The sequence below is a fragment of the Dendrobates tinctorius genome, unplaced genomic scaffold (assembly GCF_039654945.1).
Source record: "Dendrobates tinctorius isolate UK_male_01 unplaced genomic scaffold, ASM3965494v1 ptg000046l, whole genome shotgun sequence".
NCBI lineage: Eukaryota > Metazoa > Chordata > Amphibia > Anura > Dendrobatidae > Dendrobates > Dendrobates tinctorius.
The window spans coordinates 35,710,663-35,735,795 of NW_027361714.1; the positions used below are offsets into that span (position 1 = coordinate 35,710,663).

General features: G+C 43.1%; 1 protein-coding gene across 1 annotated transcript in view; it reads left to right on the top strand.

The window, feature by feature from the left end:
- Window positions 1-25,133, top strand: part of ENPP1 (ectonucleotide pyrophosphatase/phosphodiesterase 1) — a 181,152-nt gene that overhangs the window by 84,859 nt on the left and 71,160 nt on the right. Inside the window, exons 7-9 of the mRNA XM_073575821.1 lie at window positions 13,987-14,066; window positions 17,405-17,524; window positions 18,600-18,709. Of these exons, the coding sequence (XP_073431922.1) occupies window positions 13,987-14,066; window positions 17,405-17,524; window positions 18,600-18,709 (310 nt within the window). The remainder of the gene's footprint in view (window positions 1-13,986; window positions 14,067-17,404; window positions 17,525-18,599; window positions 18,710-25,133) is intronic.

The following is a 25,133-nucleotide window of genomic DNA, read 5'->3' on the forward strand; positions in this document are numbered from 1 at the left end:
GATCAGTGTCCGACCCATAGCCTGAACAAATCATTTACATGTAAGAAATATGTGGATTTCTCTGGAATGAGACACTACAGATATCAAGAAATAATTTTATTTAGCTTCTTATGATTGGCTTGCCCACATAGATGGCTTAGGAGGGTTGATCCTACTAAGAGATTCACTCAGCTAATCTAAAAGGAACCTGCAGTAAAATCAGGGAGCAGCTATCCATTACACACCACACTGGTAACTCCACCTTCATGTAAAATAAGCTCTGGAGGCATAGTTGTCTTCCAGGCAACATCCTCCCCATAGCCTGGAAGGGGTCATTTACAGAAAGTGATGAAAGGTGATGTTTCCACAACAAGGCATTTCATATGAGGCATACAGGTACGACTTTATTCAGCAGTCTATAACCTTTATGTCTATATTAATAGTTTAGATAGGTCAAATGTGGTGACATATTTCCTTTTAATATATAAAAGATCCTGCATATTTACCTCAGAGACTAAGTGTTAATAGGCAACTACAGTTGCTGTGGGGACTTCGGACCCGCTATTCCTAAGCAGCTGCTCTAATCTCTATTTCTGTAGGATTACCAAGGAAGAAACTGAGTATTATCTGATAGAATTGCAGGGGTGTCAATACTTTTGGCCACAACTGTACTACTACTGCCCTGGGACTACAGCTCTACCTGTGGGGAGCTATCAGATCTTTGCTGCCTTATACCATCTGTCCCAGAGGATCTGCACTGCAGCGTCAGCTTAACCCCTTCATTGCTGAGCACCACAGGTGGCGTCACGTATCATCTACCTATAAACTTTATTCAGCTACGTTTCACCCCTTTTGCATGGATGCCCAGGTCCACGGACCGGGTCACCACCACCGTGACACATCCCTCTGAGACACCGGCCCGGTACCTTGTAACCCCACAGCCCTGAAGGCTATCCATATGGTTCTGGGCCCCACCTGCTCACAAATCCTATAGATCTCATGTGTACTGAGACAATATGAGTAGTTTACTAGTTTACCAAACCTGCTGTGGAAGATTATTATGTTATTGTGACACCACTACAATCTGTGATATATTCAGATGAGAACTAAAGTATTCTGGTTGATTTGGGATATCAATACTGCACTGCTTATAGGGGATAACAGGAACTTGAAAAAAAAATGTGCCTAAACAATAACAGAAATTTAAACAAGAGGGCACAGACCATCAATCACACTGTAAAATAAAAATGTGTATAAGTATCACCACATCTATCATAATAAAGTCTAGCCCCACTTGAAAAATGGATGGCATACCATCCGGACACCTCAGACAAAAAAGGAACACCTCTGAGAATGGCAGAGAAAAAAATTGAAGCCGTGGTAAATGGAAAAGATATATGTATATATGATAATAAAAAATAATTTAAAAATAATGAAAATAATGATTTATAGATAATCTTTATTAACTAATGGCACAAGAATTACATAAAATTAGTGGACAATATAATAAAAATAGAACAGACACATATCCGCAAATAAATGTAAAAAGGACTCCATGAAATGTTAAAATACACTTAATATTATTATATTAAAGTCATGGGGGCCCATCCAATATGTACATAGGAAGAATACATATACACAGGTATTGGTCAAAAACACTAAAACGATTTTTTAAAAAAGTAAAAAATTGGTATATATGTAAACTCTACACAGTGCTAGTAAAGTGCATTTAGTGCAAAAATGAGGGGGTTAATAGTGTAAACACAATGAATATAATGTGCATTGAATGATTCAAATACAGTGGGGCAAAAAAGTATTTAGTCAGTCAGCAATAGTGCAAGTTCCACCACTTAAAAAGATGAGAGGCGTCTGTAATTTACATCATAGGTAGACCTCAACTATGGGAGACAAACTGAGAAAAAAAAATCCAGAAAATCACATTGTCTGTTTTTTTTTCATTTTATTTGCATATTATGGTGGAAAATAAGTATTTGGTCAGAAACAAAGTTTCATCTCAATACTTTGTGATATATCCTTTGTTGGCAATGACAGAGGTCAAACGTTTTCTGTAAGTCTTCACAAGGTTGCCACACACTGTTGTTGGTATGTTGGCCCATTCCTCCATGCAGATCTCCTCTAGAGCAGTGATGTTTTTGGCTTTTCGCTTGGCAACAAGGACTTTCAACTCCCTCCAAAGGTTTTCTATAGGGTTGAGATCTGGAGACTGGCTAGGCCACTCCAGGACCTTGAAATGCTTCTTACGAAGCCACTCCTTCGTTGCCCTGGCGGTGTGCTTTGGATCATTGTCATGTTGAAAGACCCAGCCACGTTTCATATTCAATGCCCTTGCTGATGGAAGGAGGTTTGCACTCAAAATCTCACGATACATGGCCCAATTCATTCTTTCATGTACCCGGATCAGTCGTCCTGGCCCCTTTGCAGAGAAACAGCCCCAAAGCATGATGTTTCCACCACCATGCTTTACAGTAGGTATGGTGTTTGATGGATGCAACTCAGTATTCTTTTTCCTCCAAACACGACAAGTTGTGTTTCTACCAAACAGTTCCAGTTTGGTTTCATCAGACCATAGGACATTCTCCCAAAACTCCTCTGGATCATCCAAATGCTCTCTAGCAAACTTCAGACGGGCCCGGACATGTACAGGCTTATTAAGCAGTGGGACACGTCTGGCACTGCAGGATCTGAGTCCATGGTGGCGTAGTGTGTTACTTATGGTAGGCCTTGTTACATTGGTCCCAGCTCTCTGCAGTTCATTCACTAGGTCCCCCCGCGTGGTTCGGGGATTTTTGCTCACCGTTCTTGTGATCATTCTGACCCCACGGGGTGGGATTTTGCGTGGAGCACCAGATCGAGGGAGATTATCAGTGGTCTTGTATGTCTTCCATTTTCTAATTATTGCTCCCACAGTTGATTTCTTCACTCCAAGCTGGTTGGCTATTGCAGATTCAGTCTTCCCAGCCTGGTGCAGGGCTACAATTTTGTTTCTGGTGTCCTTTGACAGCTCTTTGGTCTTCACCATAGTGGAGTTTGGAGTCAGACTGTTTGAGGGTGTGCACAGGTGTCTTTTTATACTGATAACAAGTTTAAACAGGTGCCATTACTACAGGTAATGAGTGGAGGAAAGAGGAGACTCTTAAAGAAGAAGTTACAGGTCTGTGAGAGCTATAAATCTTGTTTGCTTGTTTCTGACCAAATACTTATTTTCCCCCATAATATGCAAATAAAATGAAAAAAAAACAGACAATGTGATTTTCTGGATTTTTTTTTCTCAGTTTGTCTCCCATAGTTGAGGTCTACCTATGATGTAAATTACAGACGCCTCTCATCTTTTTAAGTAGTGGAACTTGCACTATTGCTGACTGACTAAATACTTTTTTGCCCCACTGTATATGGCCAATAGCCAAACAAAGTGCCAAAAGTGCAATAAATAAGGGCAGTTATACATGTGAGCCGATGTATAAGAAGCGGTGTGCCATCCAGAACATGCCCCAACTCGCGTTTCGGATTAAATCTCCCCCGTCAAGGGGATGGTATGGTGTTCAGCTAATGTGGTATTTATAGTAAAGTCAATCCCGGGCTAGAGTTATTGCGGTGCATGCGCCGTTAGCGCAATCCGGAATAACAGTGCGACTGGCGTCATGTGACTAAACAGCGCCGGGTCAGACATATGGAGACGCTGTCACCGTGTAACCACCGTGTATTAATGTGTCAGCGGTTAATATTTTAGGACCTTTATCAATAGTCACCTGACAATAGGGGATTTTTTTGATTGGTCCGTAATTACTACAAAGATTTCCTGGTGCCACATGAGGATTATCTTTGATAAAGATCTTCATGTAGATCAGTGGTTCCCAAACTCCAGTCCTCGCGGACCCCAACAGGTCATGTTTTCAGGATTTCCATAGTGTTACACATGTGAGAGAATTCCTGATGCCTTGATTATACTTCCATCACCTGTGAAATACTAAGGAAATCCTGAAAACATGACCTGTTGGGGTCCGCGAGGACTGGAGTTTGGGAACCACTGATGTAGATCGAAACGCGTTGCCTATACCTCACTTCACCCTGCTTTTTCAGATCCACATCAGAGGAGTTTTTTCTATTTTCTGTGTTTTATATATAAATTAATAAAGGTTTCAAGTTTTTAAGGAGCTGGAATGTCAATTTCATTTTCTCTGTTGTGCAGAATTGACAATTAGATCCCCCCCAATAAGTCAGTTGAGAGCCGGCAGCCAATTAGCATGACACCAGTAGTCTAACCTTGTCAACAGGAAAAGAACCCGCCACTCTGTTAAGCTGACATCAGCAGAAGTCTATGACTGCTCTTTGCCAGCGGAGAGTGGCACCGGGCACAACAGGCAGGTAGGTAGCAACTATCTGCCTGCTAGTGCTTCGGCACATAATTTTTTTTTTTCAAAGTGCTGGATATCCCCTTTAAGATAGAAAATTATACTAAAATGAAAAAAAAAGTAAGCAGGTAGTATAAAAAAAATAGTCTTAAAACGTGTGAGCACATTATAGTATGTACATGGTAAGAAATCTCAAGCATTTTGTGGAAGCCATAGCCATGCCAATACACAGGGTGATTAGAATATGATAACATGGAAATGATTTTAAGCAACTTTATCCTTTCAGCCAAGTGAGCACTTTGCTGTTTGAAAATTACTGTCACAAATAAAGATTATCCACTGTGGAATGCAAAGTTTTACTTCTCAATATGCTTAGTGTATCGAATCCCTCACCAGTCTAGAAAAAAGTGTGCCCTTGTAAGCATCACATGAAATGGGAAAGTTTCTGAATGTTCCCTTTCACTGTGCAGATACAGTGATACCCCTTTAATAAATGCTTTCCAATTCATCTGAAATATGTAGGAACTGAGAAATATTTTCATATGATTAATGGAACTGTTCTTTTGGTATGCACAGACTCTGCTGCAAAGAGAATACATCAGGGAACAAAGCATAGTTCAAAACTGCAATTTATCTAAGAGTGGAATCCAAATATTTCCAATTTAAGGAATACAGTTGGGTCGCCCTCCCAGGGCTGTGGGGTACTCGGTACCGGGCCGGTATCAGTGGGATGTGTCACAGCAGCGGTGACCCGGACCGTGGCCCTGGGCGCCCAAGTAATAGGAAAATGTGAATAGCGGAATGTAGTTAGATGAATAGTTCGTGACGCCACCTGTGGTGCTTGGCAAGGGAGGTGTTAAGCCGACGCTGCAGACAGATCCGCTCGGACTGATGGTATGGTGCAGCAAAGATGTAAAAGCTCCCCACAGGCGAAGCTATAGTCCCAGGGCAGTGTAGCTGTGGTTGGCACGGGGATGTAGCAGTGTCGGAAAGGTAGGAAGCAGACAAGACACAGCGGGGTGCAATTTCTGTACCTTTACCTGATAACTGCAGTCCAGGGTCCTGATTACAGATGGTATTGGAGCAGGCTTGCCTGGACGCAACTCAGGGATTCTCTCTCAGCAGATGGGTTGTGCAGTCTCCTTATTCGAATAAAGTACTCCCAGTACTGAGTTACACTGGAGTTCCTCCGGACAGATGTTCTCAAGAACCTCACTTGCACGGCAGACAGCTGTAGCCTATCTCGGGGACTCCTCTCTCCTGAGTCCCGGCACTCTATCCAAGCTGCTGTTGTGCCCTCAAGTCTTGGATGGGAGTAGGGCATCTACAGCCACCTACCCCTCTGGTATCTGTTGCAGGACCGTTAGTATCCGTACAACCGTGGAGACCAGGCTCCAGTTCATGCGCTCTCTCCAGAGATGAGCTCTTCCTCTCAGCTCTATCCCAGCGCTCCTTCCACACGTCTGCACACTTCACCCTCCGCAGACTAACTCCTCACTCCTCCCTCTTGGCCCTCAGAGAGCACTCCTCCCCTTTAACCGGTTCAGAGTTCATCCTGCTGGCCTGGAGTGGAACTGTGTTGCATGCATAGATTGACTGCGAGAGAGACCTATCATTGCCTCCAAGCCTGGCATTACCCTCCCCTGGAGGAAGGCAAAGCCACTGTGGCGACCATACTCCTGGGGGCGCCACACAATTTCTTGTGACTCTAATTTATTTCAAAGTAATACCAAAATTATTTTCATATTACATGCAGTCACAGGCAGTTGAACAGGAAGGTTCTTCAACTGCTCAGCTGCTGCAGTATGTTGGTAAAGTCTCTTCTGCATTGAGACAGCCCTATTGTTAGTGTGTATCTGTGATATTAAAATTGTATATTATGGGCAAAGATTAACTGTAGTCTAAATACAGTATGTGTCCTTATACAGGATGAAGTGTGTGTATATGTAAAGTGCAGCAGAGCGGTAGTTGCAACTGAGGTGCTGTCCGGTAGCGCTCTGGCACGTTACAGACAAGGAGTGTCCCAGTACCAGTGTGCTGTAGGGTGTATCACACTCACTTGTAGGCTGCAGGCCTCCGCTGCCTTAAGACTTCTGTCCTCAGTAGCCACTGCACACAATGCGTGGGACACCATGTTCTTTGCATCTGTCAAACTTTTTCTGAATAATCCAAGTTAATCAGGTGGATACAGGTGAGATACTGCACAGCAATTCAGACTTCCTTCCTCCTTAGTACAACTCCTTCTCTGTTCTGCCACACATTCATTCTGGACTTACCCCCAAGCTCGCTGACTCCATTGGTCTTAGGGATTCTTTGTCCACTCCAGAAGTGCACCTGGAACTGGTCACTTGCCCCCAGTGTAACTTCATGTCCACCGACCTCGTAATGTCAGGAGACCAAGCCCTCTCCATGGTGCCTTGCCTAGGCTCCAGACATTATTGGAATGTTCTTCAGGGATCTCCATTTGGTTGCCCAGTGCCCTGACCGTTTGGCACATTCTCCTAGCAACCCACCCCACCTGAACCTGAACTCTTCTCCACACTTCACTGACTGACACTGAACTCCCTTTAGCCATAAAGTGCCCCTCTTCTTATCAATACTAGTGCCCTCCCACTGGGCTAATCCTAACATCAACCATTTCCTATCTACATTCTAACCTGTTGTATATTCTATGCTGTCCTAGGCTTACCCTTATGCGATATTCATATTATGTTTTAACACCTTATATACTGCACATCACCACAATACATTATAACATTACATTAGACATATTTTACTTTCACATATGAAATGGCACGTCGCACAGTGCATCTGTTGTCTTCAGGGGCAGGAACAGGGTAATGCAGTAAAAGTGTGTATATATACAGTGGGGCAAAAAAGTATTTAGTCAGTCAGCAATAGTGCAAGTTCCACCACTTAAAAAGATGAGAGGCGTCTGTAATTTACATCATAGGTAGACCTCAACTATGGGAGACAAACTGAGAAAAAAAAATCCAGAAAATCACATTGTCTGTTTTTTTTCATTTTATTTGCATATTATGGTGGAAAATAAGTATTTGGTCAGAAACAAGCAGTCAAGATTTCTGGCTCACAGACCTGTAACTTCTTCTTTAAGAGTCTCCTCTTTCCTCCACTCATTACCTGTAGTAATGGCACCTGTTTAAACTTGTTATCAGTATAAAAAGACACCTGTGCACACCCTCAAACAGTCTGACTCCAAACTCCACTATGGTGAAGACCAAAGAGCTGTCAAAGGACACCAGAAACAAAATTGTAGCCCTGCACCAGGCTGGGAAGACTGAATCTGCAATAGCCAACCAGCTTGGAGTGAAGAAATCAACTGTGGGAGCAATAATTAGAAAATGGAAGACATACAAGACCACTGATAATCTCCCTCGATTTGGTGCTCCACGCAAATTCCCACCCCGTGGGGTCAGAATGATCACAAGAACGGTGAGCAAAAATCCCCGAACCACGCGGGGGGACCTAGTGAATGAACTGCAGAGAGCTGGGACCAATGTAACAAGGCCTACCATAAGTAACACACTATGCCACCATGGACTCAGATCCTGCAGTGCCAGACATGTCCCACTGCTTAATAAGCCTGTACATGTCCGGGCCCGTCTGAAGTTTGCTAGAGAGCATTTGGATGATCCAGAGGAGTTTTGGGAGAATGTCCTATGGTCTGATGAAACCAAACTGGAACTGTTTGGTAGAAACACAACTTGTCGTGTTTGGAGGAAAAAGAATACTGAGTTGCATCCATCAAACACCATACCTACTGTAAAGCATGGTGGTGGAAACATCATGCTTTGGGGCTGTTTCTCTGCAAAGGGGCCAGGACGACTGATCCGGGTACATGAAAGAATGAATGGGGCCATGTATCGTGAGATTTTGAGTGCAAACCTCCTTCCATCAGCAAGGGCATTGAATATGAAACGTGGCTGGGTCTTTCAACATGACAATGATCCAAAGCACACCGCCAGGGCAATGAAGGAGTGGCTTCGTAAGAAGCATTTCAAGGTCCTGGAGTGGCCTAGCCAATCTCCAGATCTCAACCCTATAGAAAACCTTTGGAGGGAGTTGAAAGTCTGTGTTGCCAAGCGAAAAGCCAAAAACATCACTGCTCTAGAGGAGATCTGCATGGAGGAATGGGCCAACATACCAACAACAGTGTGTGGCAACCTTGTGAAGACTTACAGAAAACGTTTGACCTCTGTCATTGCCAACAAAGGATATATCACAAAGTATTGAGATGAAATTTTGTTTCTGACCAAATACTTATTTTCCACCATAATATGCAAATAAAATGAAAAAAAAACAGACAATGTGATTTTCTGGATTTTTTTTTCTCAGTTTGTCTCCCATAGTTGAGGTCTACCTATGATGTAAATTACAGACGCCTCTCATCTTTTTAAGTGGTGGAACTTGCACTATTGCTGACTGACTAAATACTTTTTTGCCCCACTGTATGTGTGTGTCTGTGTGTGTGTATATATATATATATATATATATATATATATATACACACACTGCTCAAAAAATAAAGGGAACACTTAAACAACAGAATATAACTCCAAGTAAATCAAACTTCTGTGAAATCAAACTGTCCACTTAGGAAGCAACGCAGATTGACAATCAATTTCACATGCTGTTGTGCAAATGGAATAGACAACAGATGGAAATTATTGGCAATTATCAAGACACCCTCAATAAAGGAGTGGTTCTGCAGGTGGGAATCACAGACCACATCTCAGAACCAATGTTTTCTGGCTGATGTTTTGGTCACTTCTGAATGTTGGTTGTGCTTTCACACTCGTGGAGGAAGTAGGCGGACTCTACAACCCACACAAGTGGCTCAGGTAGTGCAGCTCATCCAGGATGGCACATCAATGCGAGCTGTGGCAAGAAGGTTTGCTGTGTCTGTCAGCGTAGTGTCCAGAGGCTGGAGGCGCTATCAGGAGATAGATCAGTACCCCAGGAGACGTGGAGGGGGCCATAGGAGGGCAACAACCAAGCAGCAGGACTGCTACCTCAGCCTTTGTGCAAGGAGGAACAGGAAGAACCCTGCCAGAGCCCTGCAAAATGACCTCCAGATGGCCACAAATGTGCATGTGTCTGTATAAATGGTTAGAGGATGAGGATGGTCTGAGTGCCCGACGTCCACAGATGGGGGTTGTACTCACAGCCCAACACAGTGAAGTACACTTGCCATTTGCCACAGGACACCAGGATTGGCAAATTCGCCAATGGCACCCTGTGCTCTTCACAGATGAAAGCAGGTTCACACTGAGCACATGTGACAGACGTGACAGAGTCTGAAGATGTCGTGGAGATCGATCTGCTGCCTGCAACATCCTTCAGCATGACCGATTTGGCAGTGGGTCAGTAATGGTGTGGGGTGGCACTTCTTTGGAAGGCCGCACAGCCCTCCATGTGCTCGCCAGAGGTAGCCTGACTGCCATTAGGTACCGAGATGAGTTCCTCAGACCCCTTGTGAGACCATATGCTGGCGCGGTTGACCCTGGGTTCCTCCTAATACAGGACAATGCCAAACCTCATGTGGTTGGAGTGTGTCAGCAGTTCCTGCAAGAAAAAGGCATTGAAGCTATGGACTGGCCCACCCATTCCCCAGACCTGAATCCTATAGAGCACATCTCGGAAATCATGTCTCGCTCCATCACCCAACGTCACGTTGCACCACAGACTGTCCAGGAGTTGTCGGATGCTTTAGTCCAGGTTTGGGAGGAGATCCCTCAGGAGACCATCCGCCGCCTCATCAGGAGCATGCCCAGGCATCGTAGGGAGGTCAAAGAGGCACGTGGAAGTCACACACAATACTCAGCATCATTTTGACTTGTTTTAAGGAAATTATATTCCACATTAATTTTTTGTGTGACTCCAAATCTAGGCCTCAATTGGTTAAAATATTTCATTTCCATTGATGATTTTTGTGTGATTTTGCTGTCAGCACATTCAACTTTGTACAGAACAAAGTATTCAATGAGAATATTTCATTCATTCAGATCTAGGATGTGTTCTTTGAGCATTCCATTTATTTTTTTGAGCAGTGTGTGTGTGTGTGTGTATATATGTGTATGTGTGTGTGTAAATGTGGCGCCCCTGAGGATTCAGTTGCCACAGAGCTACTGCACCTCCTCCTGAGGCGTGGTACCCCACCATCCAGGTGAGTTGTAGGCTCCTAACCACGCTCCAACACTCGCATCCCACACAACATGGTAGTTAAGCAAAGCCACATTGCGGCTCCCTGCTTGGAGTGTAGCAGAGCACCTTTAGTGGCTCCCTGTGTGGCGCCCCTGAGGCTTCAGTCGCCACAGAGGTACTGCACCTCCTCCTGAGGTGTGGTGCCCCACCATCCAGGTAAGTTGGAGGCTCCTGACCACGCTCCAACACTCGCATCCCACACAACATGGTAGTTCAGCAAAGCCACATTGCGGCTCCTTGCTTAGAGAGTAGCAGAGCACCTTTTGTGGTTCCCTGCTTGGAACACGAAACGTGCTGGGAGGCGGGTGGAGTTGAGAATACATAAAAGAGCAGGAAGGTTTAGAATTACAGGTCAGTCTAGGAGAGGAAGCCACTCAGAGAGGAGTGAGGAAAGAAGATCCCTGAGAGAGGGATGGAGGAAGGAGCTGCTGCAGCAGACCTGTGTGACCTGGGTCTGCTGGCACGGGAAAGAAAAGAAGGAGAAAGACATTGAACTGAAACCTGATCTTCCATAAGAGAGAGAGATTAGAACGGAACGAAGAAGTAAAAGGGAACAGAGAGGACGTGGGTTAGAGGAAGAACCCTGCCTAGAAGTTCTAAGTGCAAGGCCGGGGCCCAGTCCCCGAGGTTGTATGGACACTAATGGTTCTGCAGCAGACAGCGGTGGAGTAGTGGGCTGTAAAGGCACTACTCCCATCTAAGTCTTGGGGGCACAACAGCAACATTGATAGTGAGCCGGGATTCAGGAGTAATGAGTCCCCGAAGCAGGCTACAGCTGTCTGCCGTACAAGTAGAGTTCTTGGGAACATCTGTCAGGAGGCACTCCAGTGTAACTCCATACTGGGAGTACTTCACACTTAAAGGCGCTATAAGAGGAGACGTTCAGAAAGGCACATGTTGGCGGAGTGTTGGAAGGGAGCATTCCATCTGATCTGGAGGTTGACTGAGTCCCTGACCCGGAGGACACAGCACGGAGGCAGACATCTGTGTGTGCTACAGACTGTGAGTAAAGCTTTGGAACTGCACGCCCTGGTGTCCTCCAATTATTCCTGCGCCAACACATCCTGTACCACTACATCTGGGTATCAGCTTCTACACTGCCTGCACCTCTCCTCTGCCCCTACATCTACACAGCCCTGGGGCTACAGCTTCACCTGTGGGGAGCTTCACCATCTTGGCTGCAACACACCACCAGTCCCAGAGGATCTGCATGCAGCGTCGGCCCAAAATCTCACTTGCCGAACACCACAGGTGGCGTCACGAACTATTCCATTAACTACAAACCACCATTCAATGCTCCTGATTACTTGGGTGCCCAGGGCCACGGACCGGGTCACTGCTGCTGTGACACATCCTCCTGACACCGGCCCGGTACCGAATACCCCACGGCGACCAATATATATATATATATATATATATATATACACATGCACACATATATTCATGTATACAGCTCTGCCAAAACCACTGCACAGTTTTATAAAAATCAGCTTCTCTGCATGTCTGACAGCCATTTCATTCCAGTGTCAGTTGAATTCCAACCAAGGTACACCTCATTCTACTTAATGTGCTACTGATTAGGTGATCACCTGAAACAAATCTTATTTAACAAAGGAAAGTATAAAAAAAACCCTGCTGTGGTGTTCACAATCCTCTTGCAACAGGACAAGCTGGATGGCAAAACAAGTGCTAGTAATATCCCAAAAGCAATAAGAATGAAAAAATAACTTTTCAACCATGCCAAAGGAGTTGAAAAGAAAATTCTTGAGTGAGGAAAAGAAGGGCTCAATTCTGGCTTTACTAGCAGAGGGTGAGTGTCATGTTGCCTCCATCCTTAAAATTTCTAAGATGGCAGTCCATTACAACAAGGTCAGGTCAAGCAACAGACATTGGGGACAACAAAGCTACAAATCAGCAGAAGGCGAAAAAGACTCTCTGCTGACTGGGATGACCGTCATCTTATTCGAATAATACTCAGCAACCGCAGGATGACATCAAGTGACCTACAAAAGGAATGGCACCTTGCCGCGGTTCACGGGCACACATGAATTGGCCAAATCATGCGCTAAGAACCTTCGCTTTTGTAAGTACATCTTGCTGAAGGACAGAGCATTTGGAAGTTTTTATTTCCATTGACATTTTATGTCTTGGCATTCACAGGGTGCTGCTGTGCTTTCTTTGTATATGTTTTGCAGTCACTGCAGCTTGCACCTATTCACACTTGGAATGTGCTGGTCAGGTTTTTTTGTATAGCTAAATATAGGGGGGTGTGACTCCCTCTGCTTGACCCTTGAACTCCTCCCGTTAACCTGCAGGTGTTCTCAACCAGCTCTACTAGCCCATTCACTTGTAGGCTTGCAGCCCAGGAGAGACATGTTTGTCCTTTATAAAAGGTTTTTTTTTTTTAACCTGAAAGTGGCTTATATAGTAGGATATGGTAGGGTTCAGACAGGACCTGTCAGAGAAGTGTCACCTTGCCGCGGTTGACGGGCACACATGAATTGGCCAATCATGTGCTAAGAACCTTCGCTTTTGTAAGTACATCTTGCTGAGGGACAGAGCGTTTGGAAGTTTTTATTTCCATTGACATTATATGTCTTGGCATTCACAGGGTGCTGCTGTGCTTTCTTTGTATATAATATAATATATATACTGTATATATATATTAAAGGGAACACAAGCAGCCTGTTGCAAATGGAATAGTGTTCCCTTTATATTTTTTGAGCAGTATATATATATATATATATATATATATATATATTATTAGTAGATTGGCTCACTCTGCTGCATATGGAGGTAGACACAGGTACACCCTCTTTAAGACTGACTGGTTTATTAAGGGTGCTGTATAAGCCGTTGCACATTTAAGAAAAATAAATAAGGTCTTTGAGGCCTAAGGAAAAGCAAAACATGTAGCACAGTCTGTGTTGTTCCAGGGATCTGCCCTTTCAGGAAAAATTCACATTTAATGGTTCATATTCTTTGTCAGGACACCTTGCACTGGAGTTCTTCTCCCAGGCCTACTGAACCCTGAAGGCCGACTATTTAAACACCAGACCACACGCAGGGGTAGAGATAAAGAGGACATCCTCCCATGCGCCCTATGGTTGTCCACAAAAACCAAGCCCTTAAAATGGCCAATTAACCCCTCTCAACACATAGTGTGCTGGAGCAAACTTCTGTGTTTCAAATCACTGAAGCTAATAACCTCAGTAAAACGTATCTCCCCACCAGCACTTTTCCAGTGATTTTGTCACAATATGTATATGTGCGTAAGATCACTATCCTCACTTGCTAAAGCATCCTGTAAAAGGACACCTTTTTCCATTTGTCTTCATCTTAGATGGCACTTCATGCAAGGTGACATTACTGTTTCATTTCTCTGACTTCCTGTGTTTTGCTTACATTCTAGAGCAATGTGGAACATACACACGTTCTTTGCGACCAGTGTATCCATCAAAAACTTTTCCCAACCATTACAGCATTGTAACTGTAAGTAATTCATCTTTTTTTTTCCAACATTTTGCTTTGCTTTGTTTGCTTACTTGTTCATCACATATGTCTTTATAAGCTGCCAAAGTAGCCAATAACGATTTTAGAATTTTTTGGCTTTAACCATTGTAGACCAAACCACCCATATTACTTTGCACTTTTTATTATTATTAAATAATGAATTGAGTGTGTGTGTGGAGGAAGGAAGAAGAAAATTATAATCTAATGATTATTTAAACATAGTTTTTTTATTTTATTTTTTAGATTTTTCACTTATTTCTTTTTTCACTTTAGTTGATTGGGAATTTCATGGGTAGGAATTGGAAGGGTGGATAAGTACATTTTAATTATGTTAAGTGATGGCTTGTTTTTTTTTTAAAAAATTCCAAAGTATTTTATAAAAATAATAAATCTACAAAAAAGGGTGGCTTAGCATTAGCTGTGTTGTTGTTTTTTTTTTTTACAAATACATCACTATGATTTTTATATGAGGTTTGACTCAAAGTGGATTCTAAAGTAATGGGAAATGTAAATAAAGGACTTATACTTCTTGCTGATTTCACTTTTGGCTTTGGTTAAAAAAAATGCATAAAAGCCTGTAATGGTGTTTCTCCAAAAAGAATTGTGTCTGAAAATCCCCTAAAAGTTGGGGGATTAAGAGACCTGTACTCCTTATTTTGCTGCTTATCACTTGCAGTAGATGGACAAAGTGTCAGATAAAGTCGTTTTGTATCTGGCAATTTGATTTATTTATTTATTTTTTAAATTGCTTTTCAGTTGGGTCAATATTGTCTTTATTGTTCTAAATAATGGACAATAAATTTTGGGTAATATATAAACTGTTCAGCATAAATGGGTTTACCACCTTTAAAAAGTTTGATTTTAATTATTAAATATCTCTCTGAACACAAACTAATTTCCAAAATTTTGACAATACATAGTATTGTACCAGGCGACCTGGACATATGGATACGTCTAAGGCCGGAAAGGGGTTAAGGACATAAAAATTCAAAGTTTTAAATCTGCTGTTTTCATTTTTTTGTCAAATATTCGATATTTTCATAAATAAACGCAAATGAAAAGGCCCAATCTCAGAATCACTGGGATATGTTGACGTATTCCAGAGTCTTTACCACAAAGTGACACTGGTCAGAATTGTAAAATTTGGCCTCGTGATGAAGGTGAAAAACATCTGGAGGTGTAGGGGTTAAAGTAGTTTTTTTCCCCTCTTTCTTCGCCACTGGTCCCTTATTCCTTGTGCTGGATCAACTGATAATGAAAGTTTTTTCTATCAGATATCATTTTTTGGTGGTGTCAAATCAGATGAAGGTCTGGTGGAGCCGCGGGTTAGTGGTGTCATCAGTGTATAATGGAGTGTGGGCTCTCTAATATGAGTTCAAACCCCCCCAATGTTCTTTTATCTTGATGATTTAACCATGGTGCTGAAGCTTTAAATTAACCTTAGATGATGACTGCAGAAGCTGAAAGCAGCTAGAATTGGAAATTATGTTCCTAAGGCTACTTTCACACTTGCTTTTTTTTGCAGCGCGTTTTTCCCGCAAAAAAACGCATGGAAAAAACGCATACAAACGCATACAAATGCTGTGTTTTTTTAAGCATTTTTATGAGCATGCATGAAAAAAACACAGCATTTGTATGCGTTTGTATGCGTTTTTAGTGCGTTTTTACCGCGTTTGCGTTTTTTTCCAACATTAGTTGGCCCCTCACACAAACCCAAACCATGACTTTACTAACCCTAACCCTGACCCTAACCCTAATCCTGACCCTAACCCTTAACCAAACCATACTAACCCTAACCCTAACCCTAACCCTAAACCCTAAGGCCTCTTTCACACTTCAGTTTTTTGTGTCAGTTAAAATCCGCCAAAAAGGCGGACAAGCGGATCCGTTCTTAACTGATATGAATGGATGTCACAGGATCCGTTTTTTGACGATCTGCAAAATGAGGAAATTTAAAGGAACCGCTGGCCGGGGAGAGGAGAGAGAGAGAGAGAGAGAGAGAGAGAATTGCACATCGATTTACACAATTTTAAATTTTTATATATGTTAATATTGGTTTTAGCATTTCATATTATAGAAATGTCTTTATTCATAGTTTTATAATAATTTTTTCATCAGGATGATAATTTTTAGGGTTTTTAGTTTAATGTGGGCGTTCCCACAGGAACTGACATTCTGATGTCATCTGTGTAATGTATATAATGGTTTCTTGTGAACTGACTGTAACATTGTTGCCCTGATGAAGTGGCCAGGTGGCCATGAAACGCGTTGGCTTAAGTGTGAATAAAGGTTGCTTGCATCTTCGGTTGGTTCCTTGTGGTCTAGCGCAGATATAACCCGGCTTTTCTCTTCATCTACTGTATGTGTCTTCTAATGATGACGTCCCCTTCTTTGTTTACCATCGCGGCTCCTGCGCATGTGCACTGCTCTGTCCTGTTGAGGGGTATACCGAGTGGTCTCTGCAGCCGAGTCTGCTCCATACCGGGCAGATGCTATTGCACATTAGAGATGAGCGAACATGCTTGGATAAGGTATTATCCGAGCATGCTTCAACGTGCTGAAATAATATGTTAGCGTCCCTGCAACTGCGTTTATGCATAACAAACAGGCAATCTCTCCATGTGTTGCCACTGTCTAACAGCCCTGAGACTTGCAGCCGCATAAACTCAAAAATATTTTCAAGTGTGCCGAAATTACTCTGCTAGCACCCGAGCATGCTCAAATAACACCTTTTCAGAGCACGTTCACTCATCACTATTTACCATGCCAACAAGAGGCTTGCTGAAGGCCTCCCAGGGCTGTCATTTACGTTCCAAGATTTTCATAAATACCACTATAATCTTACGATCGAAACAGACTGCTAATCACTGGATGAACGAGCAAAATTAGTGAAATGATCTTTTGTATTGCACAAAAGATCATAATTCTCACCAGCATATCATTCTTTGTAAGCAGAATACGTGCTGCCGAGAACAATGGCAGCCTATGCGCACTGAGCGACCTATTACAGATAGTCGAATGCACCTCAGACGTAAATAAGCTATTAAACGACTGCCATTCATTTTCAACAATAAGTTGCAATTTCATATTACAAAATGAGTAGAAATGGTATTACTTTGTGTTTGTTTTTTATTTTTTCACACTATGAAAGCACAAAACAAAACCTTTCTAGCTGGAAATCCCTTAAAATAAAAGATTCCTCTTGTAGACACAAGCAGCACAGATGCTTAATTTGCTCTTTATGTATGTTGTTAGGGTACATGGTTTTAGCTTTATAAATAAATGTCATTTTCATCTTTTCTTTTTTTGTGTTACAGGGTCTCTACCCAGAATCGCACGGGCTTGTAGACAACAAAATGTATGATCCTCACCGGAATGCATTTTTCACATTACGAAACCCAGAGAAGTTTCATCCTTCATGGTACCAAGGAGAACCTGTATGTATGAATAAAAAGAAAATATGGTTACACTTTTTTTAGCTTGATACATGGTCTGCAATTACTGTGGAACATGTTTTTCTTTAATTTTTCTTCTTTCTATGCTTTCAGATTCTAACTGCTGCATTAATTAAAGGGGTCATCTGTAGGGATGAGCGGACTCATGGAAGTTCAGGTTCTGGTACCCGATTGAACTTTGGACTAAAGTTCGGTTTTGGCACCAGATGTGTACCCATACTATATCCAGTACCCAAACCCCATTGAAAATAGTGGGGACCTGAACTTTGGAGCTGGTAAAAAATGGTCCATGTTTGGAGTTCAACACCGGAACAGACCCCTAACTTCAAAGTTCGAGTTCGCTCATCTCTGGTTATGAAATAACTATAAGGCCCTTTATCAATCTCTATCTTTAAACACTGAATTCCACTAACCACTTTGCTTTATTATAAAATTAACTGCTATTCTCCTAATCCTACTAGTCACTATATGTACTTTTGAGAATTCTCAACCGAGATGTCACAGGATGGCCCCACAATCACTTTTCTGTAGCTTCTATCACACTTCCCCCTCTCCTCCTTGTGATATGTGCCGCCTTGTAATGAATTTAGCGTATCCTTCAACTGCCTTACACGACCTCCAGAAATGTTACTGTAGTCAGTGACTGTAAAATAATTTTAGCGGAATCTATTCCATCTCACCCAACTTAGAATTGTACAAATTGTACAAAAATTTTGCGACATTTGAAGGTCTTTTTTATCGAAATTATGGGAAAAACACATTGATGAATACTGTGACTTTAACGTGCTCTATGGCTGCTTCAGTAATATTTCTAAATGGATATTTATGCTGCTTTTACAAATCCAATTTACGCACAGCAGGAAAAACATTTTGAAGGCATACTAATTTTTTTTCCCTCTTTTGACAAAAGACATACCGTAATTAAAAATCATGTAATACGACTTACCAGAATGCAGTTTTCTAAATAAGCCCTACTTACTGTGCTATTTTGATAGTGAAGTCATCAAGTATTCTTAAGCTACAGTATTTAGTCCTATTAAACATTCTCCATTTGTAGGTATGGATAACTGCCATGAACCATGGGTTAAAGACTGGGACATACTTCTGGCCAGGATCGGATGTTAAGATTAATGGAACATTTCCAAATAATTATAAAGAATACAATGGGTAATTACAAGCTGTATTGTTTTTTAATGCTTTTCCGTATAGCTTACAATATTATAGAGGCCTCAAAAGAGATTCTTGGCAAATTACGCATTTCCTAGCATTCATAACAAGACAAAACTCACAACATACTTAAGACATTCACCTGAATTGCAGTTAGGTAACCATACATTTTCCTGAATTTATGGAAATTTTAATTTCTAATGATCTTATTCAGGACAATGATTAGATTTATTTTTAGTTAGGAGAGGGACAGGTGAGTCATGTATCTAAAAGCCGAACAGCAATTTGCTGCAAGATTGGTTTGAAATTGTTATGTAAATGTTGAGTTGAAAAAAAAAATGTTCACCAAGCTCGCAATAGAAAATAAGAGGATGTGAATGCAAACAAGACATTACAGCTACCATTGACCTTCTGAATTCTTAGAGCGCATGCACTGCACACTTTTAGGATTCTCCCTTGCCGATGGCAAGAGTGGACTGTCCTGTTAGCAAACGTATGCGATTTGAATACTTTTGGCCACATTCCAACTAGACTTGCCCGGCCTCGCTTAATTCATTTTCGTTAAGTAAGGCTATGCATGTCTTGTGAGCACGTGATCGCAAGTATGTAAACTGCCGGCACAAAAGAATCCTGACAGTGTCCAGTGCGCAGTGTGAGAATTAAGAAATCTGGAGTCACATAGAACAACTTCAGACTCATCACAAACTTGGACAACCCCTTTAATGTACCTAACATAATTAAAAATAGAATTAATATCACAAAAAAAAAATTACATCCAGGTACCTTTTTAGATGAATGACTCCAGAGACAACATTTCTTTTGTTTTATCTTCATTTTGTCCAGACGCCATGATGACTCTTCTCTCCCACAGCTCGTCTCCGCACACTTCAATCTTCTCCGGTCTTGTGCAGCACATCCCCACGCGATGCCCTTAAAGATAACAGTGTCATTGTAATGCTTCCTAATTAAAATATCTGCTGTATGCCAAGCCTCTGAATAAATAATTGCCACTCACTATATTCTCTGCACAAAATATGACTCCCACACTGTCCCTCTTATGGTACATTCCCACCACACTGCCCTCTCCCTTCTATATTGGGGCTCCTTTTCACACTGTGCCCCCCCTATAGGGCCCAATCTCTGTACTGTGGCCCCTCACCACACTCCCCCTAAATGGCTGTTACGTTATACTTTTCCTCCATGCTACACTGCCACACTACTCAGTCTTTATTCTGTGCCAACTCACACTCCCCCCATACTGCCTCCTCACATTATTCCCCTCAATAGTTTCTTCATACACTTCCCATTTCCTCCTCATGCTGTCTTCTTTCACATCCCCCCTGCTAACCATACTTTCACTTCACAAACCTCCCTGACTCCCCATACTGTGTCTGCAACCATCACCCCCTTCTGTGTCTGCACCAATCCCCCACTCACTATACTGTGTCTGCGCCTATCTCTCCTATTCACCATACTGTGAATGCACCCAGCTCCCCATACTGTTTCCTCATACATGGCCCCCATCTCCCCACTTGCCCCTTTTACTGTGGTTTCAAATCTTTCCTGTTTTCCACATTGTGTCTGCACTTGTCCCTCTCTTGCTCCCCAAACTTGAGTCCTCAGATCTCTACCCCTGTTACACTAAATCTTCCCCCACAGAATAAATCTTTCTCCCACAGAATAAATCCTCACAGAATAAATTCTCCTCACAGAATAAATCCTCCACCAGAATAAATACACCCCAGGAATAAGTCTTCACAGAATGAATGCCCCCACACAGAATAAATCCCCCAAACCCACAGAATAAATCCTCCCACAGAATAAATCCCCCCAACAGAATAAATATTCCCCCACAGAATAAATATTCCCCCACAGAATAAATTCTCCCACAGAATAAATTCTCCCACAGAATAAATCCTCCTCACATAATAAATCCTCCTCACAGAATAAATCCTCCTTGCAGAATGAATCCTCCCAACAGACTAAATCTTCCTCACAGAATGAATCCTCCTCACAGAATAAATCCCCCCAGAATAAATCCCCCCACAAAATAAATCCCCCATAGAATAAATCCCCCCACAGAATAAATCCTCACAGAATGAATCCTTCCATACAGAATAAATCCTCCTTACAGAATAAATCCCCCACCCCCACAGAATAAATCCCTGTTATGAATGAGTCACCGTAGGAGGCAAAAACAGAAATACTAGCTAAGTCCAGAAAACCAGAGACGTTGGCAGCTATCGGATTGCAGACCCCTGAACCTAACAACAACAACTAGCAGTAGCCATGGGGGGTTCCTACGGTGCCCTAGACCCCTCGATCACAGCCGGAGAACTACATAGCCTAAAGACAGAAAGGGAAATCTAAACTGCCCCAGAGCAGACCCCAAAGCAATAGGCAGCCCCCAACATATAATGACGGTGAAGCAAGATGAAAAAACACTCACACAGATAGAAAGATAGGCTGAGCAAATGATGGGGCCCAAGCTAACTAAATAGGACAGAATAGAAAAGCTGCTGTCTGCAATCCACCAAAACCCTCTCAAAAACAAGAGCCAACAGACTGATAGGGAAAAAAGCCCTGAAGACGCTAGGCTTCAAAAAGACTATATCAGTACTCAGGTATTATCTGAAGACAGAGCAAAAAGGAATTCAGCTCACCCAGCAGGGAAAAGCAGAAATCCAGAAAAACAAGGCAAAACAAAACCAAAACACAAATGCAAAAATTAGAGCAGAAAACTTAGCTTTTGAGGAGCAGGAATCAGACTGGTCTCCAAGAATCCCTCAGAGAAATCACCCGCAAGGCAGAAGGGCGTCAGCTGCCTTATATCCAGTCAGCAATCCCAGTCACCCAATCATCATCATTCTGCTCAGGTGCTTTGAAATCAGCCTCACTACCTTCCTTCACCAGAAGAGGGAGTTCACCAGACCTCAATGGTGAAGGGGAAAATGAACTCACAACAAATCCCCCCACAAAATATGTATCCCCCCCACAGAATAAATCCTCCTCACAGAATAAATCCCCCACCCCCACAGAATATATCCTCCTCACAGAATTAATCCCCCATCCCCACAGAATAAAACCCCCCACAGAATAAATCCTCCTCACAGAATAAATCCCCCACCCCCACAGAATAAATCCCCCCCAACAGAATAAATTCTCCACATAGAATGAATCCCCCATCCCCACAGAATAACCACCCCCAAGGAATAATTCATCCTCACAGAATAAATCTCCCACCCCCACAGAATAAATCCCCCCAACAGCATATATCCTCCTCACAGAATTAATCCACCCACAGAATAAATCCTCCTCACAGAATATATCCTCCTCATAGAATAAATCTCCCCCACAGAAAAAATCCTCACAGAATAAATCCCCCACCCCCATAAAATTAATCCCTCCAAAGAGTATATCTTGCCCCACAGAATCCTCATCACACAATAAATCTCCTCACAGAATAAATCTCCTCACAGAATAAATCTCCTCACAGAATAAGTCCCCCAACTGCATAAATTCTCCTCACAGAATAAATCCCCCCCACAGAATAAATCCTCCTCACATAATAAATCTTCCCCCACAAAATAAATCTTACCCCCACAGAATAAATCCCCGACCCCACAAAATAAATCTTTCCCCACAGAATCCTTCTCACACAATAAATCTCTCCCCTACAAAATAAATCTTCCCCCCACAAAATAAATCTCCCCCCCACAAAATAAATCTCCCCCACAAAATAAATCCTCCTCACAGAATAAATTCCCCTATAGAGTAAATCTTTCCCCACAGAATCCTTCTCACACAATAAATCTCTCCCCTACAAAATAAATCTCCCCTACAAAATAAATTCCCCCCACAGAATAAATCCCCCCCCACATTTAATCTTCGGTGTCTTCAGCTCCAGAGTGGAGCACTTACCACCGATGCTCTTCACGCTTCTGGCGCCGGCGAGTGAAGTCAGCAGCGTGAAAACACGACCTGATCATGCTGCTGGCGTCGCTCTCACCCGGTGGTGAGAGCCTCAATTGTACTTGCGCCTGTAAGACGCTACGCTAGTACAATTGAACAAAGGGAGTCGGTGTGCTGCAGCGGCAAAGAGAACAGATAACTCCCAGTCCGGGAGGTGGCAGAATGCAACTGCCAGGGGAGACACTTTGGACCGCCCGACTGCGCCCCCCTGCTGTCACATGGACCCGTCCTGTGTGAAGCGACCCACAGGTCGGTAACTGTAAACAACAAGACGCGGCACGTGATGCAGTCCTGTGTGACACGGTCCGCAGGCCGGTAACTAAAACAACAAGACAAGGGAAAGGGAAAACCATTACAACGGTGGGCCCTGCGATAGGGAAAGGGAACGTGGAGACCTTCTGCACTCCCCTGAGTCAGTGTCCCTAACGCTCCTGACGTTCCCTATGCCGGTTCTGCACCGGGCGCCGCTCAGGATACCTGTCACCCTAGCACACCCTACACCTATCCCTTGCTAGGGAACTGGGTGGTGCAGGCACTGGCCCCACCGCTGTACTAATACACATGAAGGGAAAACACAAACAGGGATACACCACTTAGCTTTACTCTGTTGCACTTGCTCCTGGCAGCAGAGTCCACCACCAGACTGCAGCTCTCCTCCTGAAACGCTGCCACCAAGTTCTGTCAGAGCTGCAAGGAAATCCCCTATGACTCCTTCCACACCAGGGCTAAGACAGTGCTGCAAGGAACGTTCTCCAGCTTCTTCCTCCGCCAAGGATGGTTGAAATAAATACTATCACCAACGCTGATTGCCACACCTGAGACTCTTTTATAGCAGAGCCAGCAATCCCACCTGCATTATAAATGTGCACTTAACTAAAGAAACAGAGTGCAATGATGCTCACCACCACCGGGGCAAACTTAGAACAAACGACACCACAGTGCAATAATCCAAATGGCCACCAGGGGCAAAACCATCTCTAGGCACAGCTTGAGAAAAAAAAAGGTTACCTGTGCTTTTATCTGTCCTGATCCTGCATGGATCATGACACCTGCCAGCTACGACCTGAGCACATGCCCGAGCTGCCCCCTATATACACCTCTGCTATAAGGACATATAAGTTGCATCTTCTTCCTCATTATGTAGTAATATCCCCCATCTTTGGCTTCTTCGTGGTATTATATCCCACATCCTGGGACATATATATGTCCTCAATCCTGGCATACATGTTCCCCTTCCTGGCACCATCCTGGTATATATATCCCCCATCCTGATATATATGTCTCTTATCCTGGGCCCGATCCTGGTATATACAGTGGGGCAAAAAAGTATTTAGTCAGTCAGCAATAGTGCAAGTTCCACCACTTAAAAAGATGAGAGGCGTCTGTAATTTACATCATAGGTAGACCTCAACTATAGGAGACAAACTGAGAAAAAAAAATCCAGAAAATCACATTGTCTGTTGTTTTTTCATTTTATTTGCATATTATGGTGGAAAATAAGTATTTGGTCAGAAACAAAATTTCATCTCAATACTTTGTGATATATCCTTTGTTGGCAATGACAGAGGTCAAACGTTTTCTGTAAGTCTTCACAAGTTTGCCACACACTGTTGTTGGTATGTTGGCCCATTCCTCCATGCAGATCTCCTCTAGAGCAGTGATGTTTTTGGCTTTTCGCTTGGCAACACGGACTTTCAACTCCCTCCAAAGGTTTTCTATAGGGTTGAGATCTGGAGACTGGCTAGGCCACTCCAGGACCTTGAAATGCTTCTTACGAAGCCACTCCTTCGTTGCCCTGGTGGTGTGCTTTGGATCATTGTCATGTTGAAAGACCCAGCCACGTTTCATTTGCAATGCCCTTACTGATGGAAGAAGGTTTGCACTCAAAATCACACGATACATGGCCCAATTCATTCTTTCATGTACCCGGATCAGTCGTCCTGGCCCCTTTGCAGAGAAACAGCCCCAAAGCATGATGTTTCCACCACCATGCTTTACAGTAGGTATGGTGTTTGATGGATGCAACTCAGTATTCTTTTTCCTCCAAACACGACAAGTTGTGTTTCTACCAAACAGTTCCAGTTTGGTTTCATCAGACCATAGGACATTCTCCCAAAACTCCTCTGGATCATCCAAATGCTCTCTAGCAAACTTCAGATGGGCCCGGACATGTACAGGCTTAAGCAGTGGGACACGTCTGGCACTGCAGGATCTGAGTCCATGGTGGCGTAGTGTGTTACTTATGGTAGGCCTTGTTACATTGGTCCCAGCTCTCTGCAGTTCATTCACTAGGTCCCCCCGCGTGGTTCGGGGATTTTTGCTCACCGTTCTTGTGATCATTCTGACCCCACGGGGTGGGATTTTGCGTGGAGCACCAGATCGAGGGAGATTATCAGTGGTCTTGTATGTCTTCCATTTTCTAATTATTGCTCCCACAGTTGATTTCTTCACT